Source organism: Terrapene carolina, unplaced genomic scaffold (genome assembly GCF_002925995.2).
Source record: "Terrapene carolina triunguis isolate 2854851 unplaced genomic scaffold, T_m_triunguis-2.0 Scaffold67, whole genome shotgun sequence".
In the NCBI taxonomy this organism is placed as follows: Eukaryota; Metazoa; Chordata; order Testudines; family Emydidae; genus Terrapene; species Terrapene triunguis.
The window spans coordinates 36,634,976-36,653,321 of record NW_020664418.1 but is presented as its reverse complement, the minus strand read 5'-3'; the positions used below and the strand labels follow the sequence as shown (position 1 = coordinate 36,653,321).

Below are 18,346 nucleotides of genomic sequence, written 5' to 3'. Positions count from 1 at the left end.
GGGCCGGGCCGGTTTGTTTACCTGCCGCGTCCGCAGGTCCGGCCGAGTGCTGCTCCCACTGGCTGCGGTTCGCTGCTCCAGGCCAATGGGAGCTGCTGGAAGCAGCGTGGGCTAAGGGACGTACTGGCTGCCACTTCCAGCAGCTCCCATTGGCCTGGAGCAGCGAACCGTGGCGAGTGGGAGCTGCGCTCGGCCGGACCTGCGGACGCGGCAGGTAAACAAACCGGCCCGGCCCGCCAGGGGCTTTCCCTACACAAGCAGCGTCCCAAGTTTGGGAAACACTGCTATAGTGTATTTCATTCTGAAGTATAATAAAATGTTTCCCTTCCAATTGCTGTCTTTTGGATAATAAAAATGCCTTTAAATTCTGTGATCTCAACATACTTTACTAAGGTGAGTGTAGATATCCCCATTTTACAGATTGGAAAAGCATGGCATGGAGATCGAATTAGCCCAATGTCGCACACCAAGGCACTGATAGAGATATGAATAAGATCCTAGAGTGTAAACTCTTCCAGGAAGTGTCTGCCTTCCTGTATTTTTTATAGCGCCTTGCATTTTGGGACATTAATTCTGATCAGGGTCTCTAAATGCTACCAGGACGTAAATAACATCTCCTGAGGCCCAAATCTCCTGCTCTAACCACTAGACCTCATTGCCTCCCACAATTACCAGCCTATAGGGTTTGTCATACTTTTAAATATTGAATTTGAATATATTTTAAAATTTTGCCTAATCTGGATAAATTATGCCCCATCACGTATTTCATTTCAGTAGTTTTGCATTGACAAAAAATTCCCTGTGAGGAAGCTTAGGTGTTATGAAAGACTGCTAGGCTTCATTGGCAGCTCCTGTACAGTAGGGAACAAAAGTACAGTGAGTTAATAGGTAAGTGAAATACACAGCTTCCTGTGTATGACATCATTGTGTCTCTCTCCAATTGCACTCAGGATGTCTATTGACAAAACTGAAGCTATTGCAAGAGTGTAATGAATTTGCCATCATTTGTACAGTCCTTTAAACCACAAAGAATAGATTTGTCTTCCTTTAGAAATAAAAGGAAAGATCATTCCACACTGATTGTTTTTAAAAGAGCCTTCTTATGTCATTATCACTGGCTGCTCCTTTCATAGTGGATAACATGATTTTCATTCTGTATTACAGAAATGGCTTCAGATATTCCTGGATCAGTGACATTGCCGGTTGCACCTATGGCAACAGGACAGGTGAGAATGGCAGGATCCATGCCTGCTAGAGGAGGAAAGAGGCGTTCTGGGTAAGTTATTTCATTTTATCAGTGGTGAAACTGAAAACTATGTGCATTCATAAAGAAAATGCATACATGTACTAATATGCGTCACAACACTGGCTAGTATGTTTTGGTTTTCTTTTCACCATGTATGTTGTTGTTGTAAGATTGAACTTGCTGATGTGTGTGTATTTTGTTTAGTGATGGGCAAGCCTCAAAAGGTTATGGTGTTATGGATTGGCTAAGCATCCATCAGGGATGTGGTCCTGAAGCCATTAAGCACATTATACTTGCTCAGATGAGTAATCCCATTGGTCTCAATGAGATATCCCATGCAAATAAGTGGAGCAAGATGTGATTCTAGTTGCATATGTAAATTTATCCAAACCTACTCGATCTGAAAATTGGGCTTGGAATCCCACAACTACATATTTTCTACCTAAATTTCCAATACAGTATTTCCATTTTCTGCCATAGGTGCAGAAACCATAACTACAGCCTTTCTTAAGCTATTTTGGCTTGTTATATCCTGGGCCTGATTGGAAATCAGAAGTTAAAATGTCTCAGTATCTGAGAGAGGTTTGGTTCAAGTTCCTTTCTTAACATGGCTGGAGGTTTTGCTGGGGAAGAGGAAATTCTTATTTTATCCAAACCATTTTTGCTCATTCCTACTGTGTCCCTAAGCAGGATAATATTTTGTGTTTGTTTTTTTTTTGTTTTTTTTTAATCACATGTAGTTCTGCGGCCCCTCTCATTGTAATATCTGAGTGCCCTCAACATGGACTAGAAGTACCTCAGGGTTTCACAGGGGAAAAGCGCTTTTTTCTACTTCCCCAGGCAGATGAAATCCAGAGGGCAATCAGGAGATCATTTTCCTGGAGATTTCATTATTCTATTAGGGGAAGGCATACACACGTAGATGGGTCTGTCCTATGTTTGCCCCCTAAATATGGCCATGACATAGCTCATCAGGAGTAAAGATCCTTCAACTGAGGGGCATCCAATGAGAGAACCCTGACCCAATTCCTGTGAGTTCTCCTCTTGTGATTGTCAGCCAAAGTGTTTTGTCAATTTTAATGGTCTTCTAAGGGCATACAAGAGACAGTAGCTAGCACAGCTGGTCCCACTCCATATGTGAATAAAAACAGGAGGACCTGGACCGTGTCTTAGACCTGGAATTAAATTGGCAGCCAGATGAGGGATGTGGAGCACTGGTGTGATATGTTCCTTTGATCTGCCTTACCTGTGAAGTGGGCTTCCACATGCTGAGCTAACTGTATGCAGTTGATCTTATTAAATCATGAACTATCCCTTTTGAAAAAGCTACATTTAGTGTTAAAACTGTTGAACACAAAAGCTTTTTCAAGCTTATGCTAAAAAACAAACACATTTAAAATCAAGATTGCATATTTTTCTAAAGGATCTGCTCTTAGAACTTATTTTGGGGACGTTCCATATGGCCTGCGAATACAGGAGGTCAGAGTAGATAATCACAATGGTCACTTCTGACCTTGGAATCTATGAAAAAAAGAGAAAGCTTTAACATCTTTTTAATGGCTACTTTACGAAGAGTCTAACTTTAACTGTCTTGGGCTCTTACGTGACCAGACAAATGATCTCACCGCTGAACAGCAGCCAGGTCAGCTACTAATGCTAATTACTAAGTAGTGACTGCCAAGGATTGATGATGCTAAATGTGAAGTCTGCTGGTTCTACAAAATATTGACTTGAAAGGTAAATCAAAAGGTCGTGGTCCTGAGTTTTAAATATACCATTGTAAGTATCATCTTTTATATGCAGGAGAATGGGATGGGGGGAAAAGGTAAAAGTGAGTTATTTAAAAATGTATTTAATATAAAAATTCTCTGAATTAGATATTGTAGGTTTGCTGCTGTACAGAAGGCAATTTTGTATCAGTGCATCTTAGTTCTACATTAGAAGGCCCTCCCTAAGGTGGTAGAGAGAAAGCATTTTATTCAGTCTATGTATTCAGACCTCCAGGGAAAGAATGCCTGGTAGGTCTGCCTGCTGTGTCTAATGCATTGTACTTTCTCTTTGAACAAAGCTGTAACAAGCATTTAGTCCTTTCCTTACTCCCCTGCTGATGTATTTTTGTACACCTAACTCCTTGGGCACTTTAGAAAGGAATGCTTCAGATCAAACGCAAAGGAATGCAGCCAGCGACATGGCCTTCTTTCCAAACTTTGGTGTCTCTTTGAAAATAGTTTTTTGCTTATAATTGCTGAGGCACTCTGGCAAAATAATTGTTGTACTGGCTTGAATATATGCCAGTTTAAGCTCATTGTCTGTCCAGAAGGTGTTTCTGCAAGGTAAGGATTCCATTCCATTGACAGCTAGGAAATATGTTTTTCCTCTCTCTGGATTATGCCAAATGTTTTGTGGGGAAGAAAAAAAGGTAGAAATGCATAAGATATTCCATTGATGAGGGCAGTTAGCGTATGTAGACTTATTTCAATTTATTTCATTTGCTTATGCTGATTTTTAAAGCCCTTCTCGGTGTAGGCACTGGCTATATTTCAGGCCTCTTTTTCTTCTGGGTTGTTTTATTTTTGGCTGGGTATCTATTTCTTTTAGGGCTCCATTGATTTTTGGCCTTAGGTCAGCAGGTGATTTTGCCTTTGCTATGATGGGCCCTAGGGTGTGAAACTTGTTTTCTGCCTGCACCCTCAAGGATAGCTACCTCAAACCATCTCTCCCAATTTTTAAACATTACCTAAAATCCATTTTCTCCCATCTTCCCCACTCAACCTGCCTTTTGTGTTTCTTGCTTGAACGTGTTTTTAACTTAAAATGTTACTATGTTTTATAATTCTTGTATTATTTATGGCACCCAAGAAAGCTTTTGCATGGGGCACTTTATAAATATAATTATTATTATCTGGCCTTTTCACAACAGCTGAATACTATGTTAAAGAAGAAAACAAGATTTATTCTTGTCTCTTCAGTATGAGAGCCCAGGATAGCATATTTTTAGTCTCTTTTTTAAATGGGTGTTTTAAATGAAGACAAAAGGTATTGTTTCTGAAATGATGTCATTTGTCTTCTGGGAAGTTACTTCTGCTGTATTGCTGATATGCAATTTACTCTTTCTGAATAGAGGATCTTATCTGTTGGGGTAAGGTGAGTTTGTTGGAATATTTTTTACATGGTGTGCTGTGTTATGCTAAAGGTTAAAACTGATTCATTATCCTTCTGGGTTCTGCCTCATTCTAAACAATACATATTAGTGGAAGGCAACCAGTTAGCATCTCTTACTTTTAAACCCAGTGTTTTTTCAAGATGATCTGACTTTTTCCATGTCATATAATTAACATATCTCTGATTTCCACTTCTACATTTTTCATTTTAAAAACAAAGACCAGAGTTGATGTTAATTTTGTGCAGCATTTTTACAAGTGTTCTATGAAGTTAGTTTAATTGCTTATTTAAAAAAAAAAGCATTGTTTTACATTTGGAATAAAAACGCAATTATATTGTAGCCTAACAAAGCGATATGTATATATTAAAAACTAGTATGTTAAAGCCTGATACCACAGCTCTAGGCACTTAGATACTACAGTGATAAGCACGGTATAAATGCCTAGATTTATTTTCTGTTTGCATTCCAATCACCCACACAGTGTGGTAGGTGCTGTCTATACATATGACTGACTGGCAGTCTTAACTCCAAAGAGTTTTCAGTTTAAGAAACTCAGCTCTATCTAGCTGATAAATACTTGCATGACTAGTTTCACTTATTCCATTGGGATGAGTCCCATGAGTAAGGGCTGAAAGACCAGGCCCTAAATACACTGTTATCAAGCTTTGCATATTCCAATAATAATAAACTGGACCAAACATAATAAAGCTGGGATGTTATGCTCATGGGAAGATCCAGCTCTCAACACTCCCTCCCTCCCCGAGTGTGTTTTGGCTGGGTTCTGGAAAAACTCCACCAAGGTAAGAGCCCCTTTAATACCTCTCCACAAGGGAAAGGATTGGAAGTGCTACACAGTGAAGCATCCTCCAGCTCTGACCCATGTCTCCCCAGCTGGTTTCCTCCAGGTCAAGGGATGTGTAGCACCCGCAGTAAACTTTTGATTCTCTCATTGCGCTTCATTTGCCAGTGAGGTTAGGGAAGGATTTGCTTTATAGACAAGGGTCCTGCAGTTGAATCTTCATAGAGTGACCCCTGTGCCCGTAAAGAGCAGTTTTGACTTCAGTGGCACCAATATAGGTGAAAGGGTCCAAATCAATTTGCAGGGACAAGGATCACAGGAGAATTTCAACAAGGTAACATGTACGTTGTTAGAAATATCTCCCATGCAGCTGGTCTGAGCAAATTCAGAATATTTGGAGAGCCCCGTACTGAAGGCAGCATTGTTATGGAATACCAGATTGGCCATGAATTAGCTGTAAACAATATCTCTGTACAACTAGCCTCGCTGGCCACTGGAGGTCACTGTTGCTCCACAAAAATACAACTGAAAGGCCATTCATTATATAGAAGTGATTCTGAAACAGAACTTGGTAATGATCAGAAGAGCGCAACATAATTTTCAGTGGAAACATCGATGATGAAATCAGACTTCAACCAACCTAAATACAAAAACCACACTTTTTTTTCTATGAGACCTTTTTGGAAAGTGGTTTCCTGACCACTTCCTTTAGAAATGAACAATCACTCTTGCCATCAGGAAGTATTAATGTGTCTTTTCTAATGAGATTTTCAGTTCTTGTGATTATTTTTTGTTTTTGTTCTATTTGTACATAGATTACTGCCATCCAAAGAAATCTTTTAGAGGGCATCTGGTCATTTATATTGTGTAGTTGATCATTTGTATTTTGTTTTTTAGTTTCAAAGAAGTTATTCTATGCCCAGAACTCAGTGTTGTACTCTCTATTCTTTAATATAACTTTTAATTTAAAAAATATATTTTTTTAATTCAGTGAAACATTTTTTAATATGAAGACCTAAATAGTCTTTGCAGTTTCCTTTTGCCATAGCTATAACTTATCGCATTTATTATCATAAAAATCTTGAGGACATATGGAATCCAGAATTTCCTTAATTCTTATTGCAGTCGGAAATTTTAGAAAACTTAGAAGTATTTGTGTTGCCTAACAAAAGTTTTATTTTTTTTTTAATCCTATGTTCCCCATCGGTAAAGCTGGTATAGCAATGCTTGCCAACCTTTATAAAGTATAGAAACATAAAGATGTAAAAATACTTTCTGTTTTAAGTAATAGTGTTGTTATTACATGACTTTGTAGTGGCTAAAAGTCACTAATTCATTTAATCTGTGTCTGTAGTGATTGAAAGTCATCAGCATCTAAGGGCTCCCTGATGACCTGCGTGAAATGAGTTGGTGATCTTGGTTTCTAACGGACAAGTCCAAAAACCACCACAGTTACAATCAGTTGGGACTAATTGGCAGCCAGTTTTAGCATAGGCCAAGAAACTATTAGATATAGACATTGACCTACTGCTCCCTCTCACTGTTACATCTGAACTCTCCAGACCTGGGCGAAAGCATGTGAGCGGGACAGTGCGAGGAAGTCTGTATGACTGTCGCCCTCTTCTGTATTATGTGGATAACAGAGAACTTCATTATGTATCGGCCTGACCCACAGAAGCCCACTGAAATACATGGAAAGACTCCTATTGATTTCAGTGGGCTTTGGATCAGGCCTGAGGGCTGCTAATCCAGCACACTTCAAAAGAACTACATTTCACTTCAAATTAAGAAGAAAATAACAGCAATGCAGATTTTTGTTGACAGAATGTTAATTTAACTCTTGGCTTCTTAAATAATGATTACTTATTCAAAAATTTTGCTTTTTCAGAATGGAGTTTGATGATGAAGATGGGGAAGGTCCCAGCAAATTTTCAAGGTGAGCTTTTATAAGTATGTGGCTAAATGATTGGCTTTTACGATGCAGGAAGACAACTAGCAAACTACTAATATTGACAAAACTACAGTCACATAGGCTGAAATGTGTTTGGTGTCTCCCAGTGCTAATGGATTGGCTTGAACTGCATTGGCAATATCTTCTGTGTCGGCAAATTAGGCATACCACATTCTGGCACATAATAGCCAGTAAGTAGGTTGATATCCACTAGGTCTCAGCCCACAGAGTGTCAAACCCTGCAGGAACTATTTAATGAGCAAATTTTTTCAGATGAATCTGCTTACTTTAGTTGTCGCTTCACAACACTCAGAATGCATTCTGCTTTATCAAATGAAATGTTACATATATCACGGAAACAATTTCAGCTGAGGAAATTTGGACTTTTAGTTACAATATTCCAACTTTGAGAGATGAGCACTCATTATTCTTGGTTGCTGAATTTGTCTTTCTGCCACTGAAAATAAGTTTCCTGTTGATTGAATGAGTTTTATATTGCTTATGATAGTTGTAATTTTTAAATTGATGATTAAAATATTCTGCCAGATGCTACTTTAAATATTGTGTGTGTCTCTTGAGCAGTAATATAATATTCCAATAAAGTTGAAACAAAAGTTAAGTGACATTGCCATCCTTCACCTTTCATTTCACTTTTGGTTACATTGTTTGCAGTTTCCCATTAGAAAAATATGGGACACACCGTGTATATTCAGAAGCCCACCACTATTACTCACATTGCAGTTGGAACCATGATAACAGCCATGTTTAATCACAGTTGTCATTAATAGGGTTCTAGAACAGTTTTCCTGCCTAATATTGACAGTGATATTGTGTTAGAACCAAATTCTAAAACCGTGTCATGACTTACCTAGTAAGGTCAACAGTAGCTCTGTTTAGCTAGTGCTGTTCTCAGAGAGGATATCCAAATCCACCTTTTTGAGTGGTATTTTAAGCATGTGAGTGTTAAAGAACTTCACAGACTTTAAGTGCTTCCGGCAGCAGCTACAGAAGTAAAATATTATTATACTGAGCTGATTTGTGCATGCAGATATCTGTTCGCATGCAAAAATGTAGGGTTTTGTGGGCATAGTGGTGCATATGTACTTTGCATGACACCACTCATTGCCAGAGCCTTTGAAAATTTGACCCTGTGGGTCCTGTTTTTATTTTTATTGCAGCCAAATTCTTATCTAACGTTAAATTCAGGTGCTTATGTATCTGAAGACAGAATTTGGTGCTTAATGGCTTTTAGTGCTTCAGCACCTTAACTCTGTACTCTTTTTGGGAAAGTGCAACACTTCATTTTGTTTCCATCTAATAGCATACGCTATTTAGAGATGCAGGCACTCTTCATTGAGCCTATCCTTTTCCTTTATGTTTTCAGGGCATGACCACATCCCAGAAAGCAAAGTAAAATAGAGGAAGTAGCATTTTATCTTGTAGTCAGCACAAAATAAGAGCCTGATCCTGAGATTATTGGCATGAATGGCGACTACAGGATGAAACCTTAAGGCAAAATGCACCGCTTCAGTCCTACTTGAGCTCTATTTTGAGGATTTACATATGACTCAATGAAAAAGGAAATGTGACTGTAAGGCTGAAAAAAAACTGGCTGGAGGGCTCATGGGAAAATTTAGTACCTACAAGTACTTTTAACTCACTTTTTAAAAAAAAAATGGTCTACACTTAAAGTTAATGGTGACCCTTTAAGTTTTAAAAAAAAAAAGTTATTTATACTGTACTTCCCATGAAAGCTTTAAAGGATTAAAGATACTAATAAATTAAGGTGTGGTGCCTTTGTATTTATCATGGCAAAGTGACAATTATAATATAGAAAATCAGATTGGCTTTTCTTGAGAACTAATGCTCTTTATTTTCAGAAAAGCATTTAGCACTATTATTGAGTTCTTGACAACCCATTGTTTTTGGTTTATTTGTCTGAACTTTTCAAAAAATAAATATTCATTGGGACCAGTATTTTGATTTATTTCAAACAGCAGGATCTTCTTTTAGATATTGTTTTATTTCTTGTCCACATTAGGAAATACTGATTCCAAATGATGAATATATATTTAGAAAACAGAGAAAGGAAAAAAGGTGACATAAGTAATGTTTTATGCCCCGACTGCCTTTTGGAGAACACTACAAAAAAGATAACGTCCTAGCTACATTTTAAGACAGAGGTGAAACTTCCATTGACTTCAGTTGCGTTGGGATTTCACTCAAAATATTTAATCTAATTTAATTTATAATTTATAATACATAACATGATATAATTTATTATAAATTCCTGCTACCTGATTGACCATATTTCAGTCCTTTAATATAAGAGAAACTAAGAAGTTTTATTTCCTGTATTTGACACTTGAGCATAAGTCTATACTTGTCTCAAGAACTCTTACACCTAGTAGGCGTCTATACAGTTATGCTTTATTTCTCTATACAACTCTGTTTATCTATCTAGATCTTTTTTTTAAAAAATAGACACTGTACGTAAAACTGGTGCACTTATACCAACTGAAGAGCTGATCCTGTGTATAACCAGATTTCGGGAGGCAGGGGGAGTTTCTAGTGATCTTAGCAAGGGATCATAGCCACACACATGAACATTAAACACTACCTCTATGCAGAAGGACACTACACTTTTTTGCTATTGCTTCTGATGCAAAAGCAGAATTCCACTTTGTTGGAGGGCATGAGAAGGGCACCAGATGTGGAAGGCAACTTTGCTACATCTGGAACAGAATAGAAAGCACATAGATGTACACCGACATGTGTGTTAACGCCTTCATTGGCCTAGAAAATTAAAAGGACTGTGGGAGTTGGGAGGATATCTTATGCAACCCATTTTTAAACTGTTCTTTTTCTTTCTTATAACTTTATTTTTGGCATGTACAGATTTGGGTCTATGTAGAAAGTTAACTTTGCAAGTGTACAGAGCATTTTAATTGTAGCATATTAACAGCTTTTTATTAGTGAAATATTCTCTTTTTATATAATAACCTTTGAATAGGATTAACTGAAAAGAAGATTTGTGCTTTTAAATTGCTCAGGCAATAAACAGAAAAGATGCCTATTTAAGTATGATTGATTAATCACTGGTAGTAACCCATGAATACTCCTGCTTGAATAGTAGATTTTAGGCTTCTATCCTCTGTAGGCTGCAACCACTAGAATGCAACAATTATACACACTCTAGGGAGGTTAGTATCGGCTCAGGTGTAATAATATTTAGCCTTCTGAAATCTATACACAAGGAAGTAGGTCTGAGATTCAATCCAGAAGAGGTCATTGGTGATATCTACACCTTGTAAAATGACAGACACTTGCATCAAACACAGTATGTTATTTCTAATACAGAGAGGCGGATGGTCATTTGGTGTAAATCAATATAGCTCCATTGGCTTGAGTAGAGCTATACTGACTTACGCCAGCAGACGATCTGGCCCAGGATCATAAAGAATACTTGGTGGAGTGTACAGTGTCCGTATTAAAGCTTTTTACAAAGGTGTCCATAAAATGTTTGGATGTCTCTTGTCTTTCCACAATTTGTATGTGTCGTCACTGCCCTCTACTGAGTGCCATGGGTAGTGGATGCAGCCTGCTGAAGATATCCCTACTACAGCTGTGCAACCAGGAATATTTCATGGGTTACTATTAGTAACAGACTAATGGTGCTTTGTACAACTTTCTCAAGCAATAAACAAAAAAGCTCTAATATTTTAAGTGAAACTAGTGGGTCATATTTTGACCTTTTTCATATTAACACACAAAAAGAGAGAGTTTTTTTAACAGCTGGTTCCTGGTCATTCAAAAAGTTTCACCAGAGTCCCCTTTTCCTTTCCGTTCCATCATTCCCATAATATCATGCTTCTCTTGGTGTAATGTATAGTAGTTTCCAATTGCAAGTGTTGTCTTCGCCATCTACTTTGTATTGACTTTCTAGTTTTCCATTAGCCTTTTAAATTTACTTACCATATTTTGTTTACAGGTATGATGATGATCAAATCTCTGGTGATAATGAAAAATTTGCAAGGTAGGCGTGTTCTGTAGAGATCCTCTGCTGAGAGAAAAGAAGGGGAATAGTCGTATCCAAAATTTCTCTGTCTGTGCGCCTTAGCTTAGAGAGCTGGTTATTTTGTTTCTAGGTGGGAAGATGATCAAAGTACTGCTGATGCAGAGGGGATGGCCAGGTAGGAACAAGGAAAATCACATACGTTTTGCCCCTTTTATTTTACACGATAACATTCCGATTGATCACAAATCAGTAAGGTTCACTTATCTAGAGCCTGATCCAAAGCCCATTAAAGTCAATAGGAGACTTCCCACCTACTATTGACTTTGGGGACTTTGGATCAGCCCCTTAGGGCCAGATTCAATACTCTCAAAAACATTCTTTAAAAACCAGTTAGGAATTATAAATCCAGGACTCCATCTTCTAAACCTGCCCATGAATGTAAATTTCCAGGATCAGATCCTTTTATAAAAGGGTCTGTGTTCCCTCTTGCTATCTACTAAGCTCAACTTTTCAGGTCAATGTCAGATTTATTTGTTTGGTCAGGCCCTTTACTGACCTATGGATTAATGTAATAGTTTTAAAGTTTTAAAATAATAAATACCATGGAATGTTGGATTTTTGTCACTGTTTCCATGCAGTGGGTCCTGTTGTCCGTTGGTTACTCTGTATGTGATTGATTGCTAGAACCACACTGCATAGTTAAAAACAATGTCGATCCCAGGATATTAGAAAGACAAGGTGGGTGAGGTAATATCTTTTATTGGACCAACTTCTGTTGGTCAGAGAGACAAGCTTTCGAGCTTACACAGAGCTCTCATATCTAATCTCTCTCTAGTATCCTGGGATCGACACGGCTACACCATCTCACTCACAGACAGTTGAGAATCTGAAACAGGTCCTTTGTTAGGAAGAATGTGATAAACAAAGTATACGGTAACCTTAACAAAAGAGAGAGGTTGTAATTTATTGAACCATTAAGGGCTGACATTGCAATACACTTGTTTGAATTGTATACTAGTTGATGCTTTACTCCTAAGTAAGGCTGCGTGTTTGTCACGGAACTCACAGATTCCGTGACTTTCCGTGACTTCTGCAGTGGCCAGTAGCTCAGGCCAGCAGCTGCAGTTTGGGTGTTTGGGAGGGGGCTGGGGAAGGAGGTGCAGGGCGGCGCTTACCTGGGTGGTGGTGGTGAGGGTCCTCCAGCTCCCACCAGCATGTCCCTGCAGCTCCTAGGCGGAGTGCCCAGAGAGCTCTGTGCGCTGCCAGCGCCCACACTTGCATCCCCCAAAGCTCCCATTGGCTGCGGTTCCCGGCCAATGAGAGCTGTGGAGCCTGCGCTTGTGGCAGGAGCAGCGCACAGAGCCCCCCAAGCCACCCCTCCCTCTAGGAGCTGCAGGGACATGCGGAGCTGGGTAGGGAGCCCCGCCAACCTGTTCCTCCCACCCCCTAACAGCAGCGGGGTCCTGGGTCGCTTGCTGCCGCCCGCCTCCACCCCCAGCACCAGCGGGGGTCCAGGGCCACCCGCCCCCCCACCAAAGAACCCGCGGCCCGCCGGCCCACATTTTAGTTAGGGGTATACAGTACAAGTCATGGACAGGTCACGGGTCATGAATTTTTGTTTACTGCCCGTGATCTGTCCATGACTTTTACTAAGAATACCCGTGACTGAAACGTAGGCTTATTCACAAGGTCCTTATTGATATCAGTGGGAATTGTGAATGTGGAAACAGAACTCTAAAATGTATTGATTCTGTTACAGTGACTCCAACATGTAATAGCTACATATGATACCCTGCACATATGATGCATCTTCCTAAGCAACACAAGCCAATGCACTCCAGCTGTTCTACGATCTTGCTTATTTACTAGAGTATTTCAAAGGGAAACATATTGCAACTGGGATACCGACCCTAAATTTTAAAAAAAGCTTAGTTGTGAAAGGTGGCTGAAAAGTATTCTGTACTTTGCTTAGTCCGCTTCCACGAGTCACTCCCTAATTATTCAGCCCTGAGTTATGCTAAATCAGAATAAATTAATCTCTTCCAATACTGCATGTTGTACCTATCAACGTTACTGGATTCTCCATGTGGTAATCTGCAATTTCACATCTTGTTGGATCAATCAGTAATCCCACCAAAAAACTCCATACAGCTCCTTGAAATCAGTGGAAGAAGCTGCTTTGACATCAGAAGTGGCATGTCCTGGGCATGCTTGTAGGTAGTTACCGCTTTACAGGTACAGTATGCTGGTGCCATGTCGAAAAATAAAGAAATGCACCTCTATGATGCAGTGTAGTTTTCTAGGTTCAGTAGGTCAGTTCTTCAGCTGATGTAAATTGGTTCAACTCCATTGACTTTGATTTACACTAGCTGAGGATCTGGCCCGCACATCCTAATTTATATACAATATTGACAGCTGATAATCAAAAAACCCTGAAATGCAACTGGCCAACTCAGTAATATATTTATTGTTATGTGCTGAGAATTTTGGAAATAAAATTTAAATGAGTCAGTGATCCTCCTTGTTGTAGGGTATTGGGAAGTGTGAAGAGGAGGAAAAAAAACCCCTTAGTTTACTGGATACTGTTTTTCATAATTTGATATTAATTTGATAGGTGGACTGAGAGCAGTGTTTTGCCATGAAAATTAATGTCTGTACGCTAAGGCTGGGGTTTTCAAAGAATGGAAATTATACATCTAACTCTGCTAGACCTCTTAGAAAATCACACCCTAAATCCTCAAGTCTTTACACAATTTTTAACTCTATTATTTATCAGGTAAAATTCCCATGGACTTTAATAATAGTTTTGACTGTGTAAAGACTTTAAGATGTGGCCTTTATAATTATAAATGTTGTCACTCATGGAAGACAAAGTAAAACCAAAGCTTCTGATAATGTTTTCTTTTGAATATTTTTTGAGCACAGTATTGGTATTCGGGAACTCCTGAATACCAATACCTCCTCCTAATCCCAGCTCTAGCTTTCTTTGGCTTCCTCAGACTTCCTTTGTAGCTATAGTCAAGTTATTTAAACTCTGTGAAACCGGGTTATTGTGAAGATGCTCTAGGTATCTGTGTAAGTCTCATTGAAGATAAAAAGCACTATATTAGTGCTGAATATTGTCATAGTTATTTTATTACTATAGTTAGTTGTTCTCTTAGTTGTTCTCTTACCTGTTCAGTGTCTGGCAAGTCAGGACCTACTTTACAATATCTAAAACAAATATTAAAGGTATTTACTTGTTATACAAAATATGGTCCCAATCTTGCAATCTGATCCCTGAAGTCTTGGGGTGGGGTGGGGGGGGGAGCATAGAGGTCGAGGTCTGCTGCATAGAATTACAGGATTGGGTCTATATCACAATTACAAAATTTTAGTCAGAGCTGTTGCTTACTGTGGACCTGAAGTCCATGGAGGGGCTCCCACTGATTTAATCAGAAGCTGGATCAGGTTCTATATTAATACAAGCAACACCTCACTAAGGCCCTTACGCTAGGAGGCACAGAGCATCTCTTGAAAGGTGGGACTTCCCCCGGAGTTGACAGCCCTCAGCACCTCACATTCCTTTTTCTGTCTGCTGCTCTAAACCAAGTGAGGTATAATTGCTAGGGGGTTAGAGCCAGGAACTGGCAGTTCAGAAATCTGGATTCTTTTCTCCGCTCTGCCACTGACTTACTGTGTGACCTTGGGCAAGTCATATTTAACTGTCACGTGCCTCAGTTTCCCCACCTGTAAAATGGGGGATAATAATGCTTACCTTTGTAAAGCGCTTTGATCTCCTTGGATGAAAGATGCTACACAAGTGCAAAGTATTATTATTATTTATAATACCAAATGGAAATTCCTATACTGATCTTGTCTTGCTTTGTCTGTTGGCTTGATTTTTCTTTAAATGTTTAGGGAGAATCATAGTGAAATTGAAAGACGCAGGAGAAATAAGATGACACAGTATATCACTGAGCTGTCGGACATGGTGCCCACCTGTAGTGCATTGGCCCGTAAACCTGACAAGCTGACAATTCTGCGTATGGCTGTTTCGCACATGAAGTCTATGAGGGGCACCGGAAATAAATCTACTGATGGGGCATATAAGCCTTCTTTCCTAACGGAACAGGTAGTTGCTTCATAAATGTTATTTCTTCCGGGCTGAATAATCCTGTTATTTTGAGAGGTGTGATAGAAAGGTCAGTAGGTTCTTCACATTTTTTCCTTGCTTCATTTAGTGAGAGGCACACAATCCCAGGTGTGAGCACAGACAGATTTGGAGAAAATTCAGATTTGGATCTGAACTATATGGCTTGCCCCCATCTGTAAAAACTCAGAACTGGAGAGCTTGGATCTGAACTTACAAAACTCCTCTCTAGTTTCCTTCTGGCTATAGGGAAGATGATGTAACTGGTATTTCAAGGGAGCTCAGGTTCAGCCTTATCCACTGGAAAGTCCTCATGCCTGCTAGTACTTTTGAACCCAGAGGGCTGTAACTTACACAGTTTTGCTCTTAACTGTAAAGTTCTTACATATGTAAAGAATGGCTTGAAGCAATACATATTTCTGTTAGACAAATACCAGCAGCTGCTGAGCTTTCAATGCTCATATCTCTATGTACTTTTTGTGATAGGTTTGGCCCCTTTGGGGTGTCACCTGATGTGCTGGGGTGCCACTGAGTCAGCCTATTCTGCCAGCCTGGGTCCCCTTTACCTGGCCTTGCTGGGTTAGGCTCACAAGCCTCTTCCAGCCAAGCACACAGGCAGGGCTACACCCAGCTGCACAGAGAGACAGAGACCGGCTCTGGAAAGATTCAGCCTTAGGGGCTTGCCCCAACACTCTGGTGCCCGCTCTCTTTAAGGGGTACAAACGCAAAGGTTTTATGACATTTGCCCCCCTCCCTCAATGTGGAGGGAGATATGCACAACTTCTTGCCGTCCTCCCTCCCCCGTTAGAAATTACATAAACTGGGTTATATTATAAACAAACAATAAGTTTATTAACTACAAAAGGTGAATTTTAAGTGACTATAAGAGGTAACAGACAGAACAAAGCAGATTACTGACCAAATAAAGCAAAATACGCAAGCTAAGCTCAATATATTTAAGAAACAGGTTACAAAATGTAAATTCTCACCCTAAATATTATTTTTGGCACGTTGCAAAGTTTCTGTGGTTCAGAGTTCGTTATATTTCTTTTCAGACTGGATTCCTGTCTCAGTCTGGACTCCCCCCCTTGCCTTCCCTTCAGGTGGTTTTAGCAGTCTTTCTTCTTGGGCAGACAGGCCATGGAGAGAAGGAGTCCTGTTTGCTTTCCTCACCACCCTTAAATAGGATTTTCATAAGGCAGGAATCCTTTGTTTCCCAAACTTGACCCCCCTTCCCTTCCAGTGGAAAGTTACAAGAAGTTCCAGGTAATGTTTAGTATCAGGTAACAAGACCACCTACAAGACTCTGTAGTATCACAATATCCATGAGTCAGTGGCAATATGGAGCCTTGCAGGAAAGCCAAGCCTTTTCACAGTCCATTGTCCACCCGGTCTGGCTTTTCCATTGTTGTACTGAAGTATTAACAGTGGGCGTCACCCAAAGTAGCATAGTTGAAATAGTCAATATTCCTAACTTCAGATACAGAAATGATACAGGCATACACATTGGATAATCACATTCAGTAAACTATAACCTTTCCAATCAGGGCCGGCTTTAGGGCGATTCATCCGATTCCCCGGAATCGGGCCCCGCGCCCCTAAGAGGGCCCCGCAACGTCCCGAAGGAGCTGCCACCGAAGTCCCGCCACTGTCTTCGGCAGCAGCTCAATCGCTGCCATGGAGGAAGGTCCCTCCGCCGAAGTGCCACCGAAGGCACCGGCAGCCAATTGAGCTGCCGCCGAAGTCCCGGCACGGTCATTGTCAGCAGCTCAATCGTTGCCGCTGTCTTTGGCGGCATTTCGGTGGAGGGTCCTTCCTCCGCGGCAGCAATTGAGCTGCCGCCGAAGACAGCAGCGGGACTTCGGCGGCAGTGCCTTCGAATCGGGCCCCGCGGTGCCTAAAGCCAGCCCTGTTTCCAATGATACCTTACAAGACCCACCTTGCATGAAGTACATCTCAGGTATGTCATATTCATATTGTAAGCACATTTTCTTAAAGAATATGGAGTGAAACGTAACACTTTTATCTTGGGTCTCTCTAAATTTGCTTCTGGGGGACCGCAAATATTGTCACTTGACTTGTCTTCTTACCTCTGTGTAAGCTTGAAAGCCTGTCTCTCACCAATGGAAGTTGGTCCAATAAAATATATCACATCACCCACCCTGTTACTCTTCTTTAGGGCAGACTAGTCACTTTTCATTGTATCTTTTTTTTTTTTTTTTTTTTTTTTTTTTTTGAGGCTTACAGAATGGCGCACACATTTTTTCTATTTCCAACTGTGTTAATAATGGATTTAAAATGGGGTCATAAATCCTCTAGAAGTTGCAGTTAATATAGAGGGAGCTGGGCCACTTTAACAAAATCATCTTGTTTTTAGTTGGTGTTTCAGAAATTGATATACTGACACTGTGGTGAAAAATAAGATACATTTCAGCAGAAGCATGTAATTTATTAGCAGTATTTCTGATAGCTGTGACAGCTCTTTAAGACAATGGTATCAGTTTACCAGACTAAGATCTCTTCCTTATCACCCAATACCATCCACCTTCTGTCCAATTTTGTGCACTCCAACCCACAATGGAGCTTGGAATTTCCATAAACTCTGTCTTGCTATCTAAGCTCCATTGTAGGTCAATGTGTGAGATTAAATGTGAGACGTACAGAGGGTGGGCAGTAGGGTCTAGCACAGACGTGCATTGTTTAGGCACCCTGTCTCCACCATAAGTAACAGTCGCAAAAGTCTGAAGCAGCAGCACTCAGAGACCCTTATTTAAGAGACTAAAATATTTAATCAGAACAATAAAGTGGACAATGAAAAGGACAGGCTTGAGAAATCTTGTTTGTTGCTATACAAGTTTCAGTTGCAACAGATTTGGGTGGGTGTTAAGAAGGGAGTCTGAGTAAACAGAAATAAAAGATAGGACCATGTCTTTCACTCCTCATCAACCATTTTTGCACGACTGATTGCTTCCACCAAAGTTGCTATACATTTTTTTTTTTTTAATACGTGTAAAGAACATATTGCGCGCACCGGTCA

At 40.0% G+C, this 18,346-nt stretch overlaps 1 protein-coding gene across 2 annotated transcripts in view; it reads left to right on the top strand.

Annotated features, from left to right (window-relative positions):
* The window catches only part of ARNT2 (aryl hydrocarbon receptor nuclear translocator 2), a 138,498-nt gene that overhangs the window by 34,248 nt on the left and 85,904 nt on the right, over positions 1-18,346 (top strand). For both annotated transcript variants that reach the window (XM_026648327.2, XM_026648325.2), the window contains exons 2-4: positions 1,165-1,276; positions 7,097-7,144; positions 15,078-15,291. In XM_026648327.2, the coding sequence (XP_026504112.1) occupies positions 1,165-1,276; positions 7,097-7,144; positions 15,078-15,291 (374 nt within the window). The remainder of the gene's footprint in view (positions 1-1,164; positions 1,277-7,096; positions 7,145-15,077; positions 15,292-18,346) is intronic.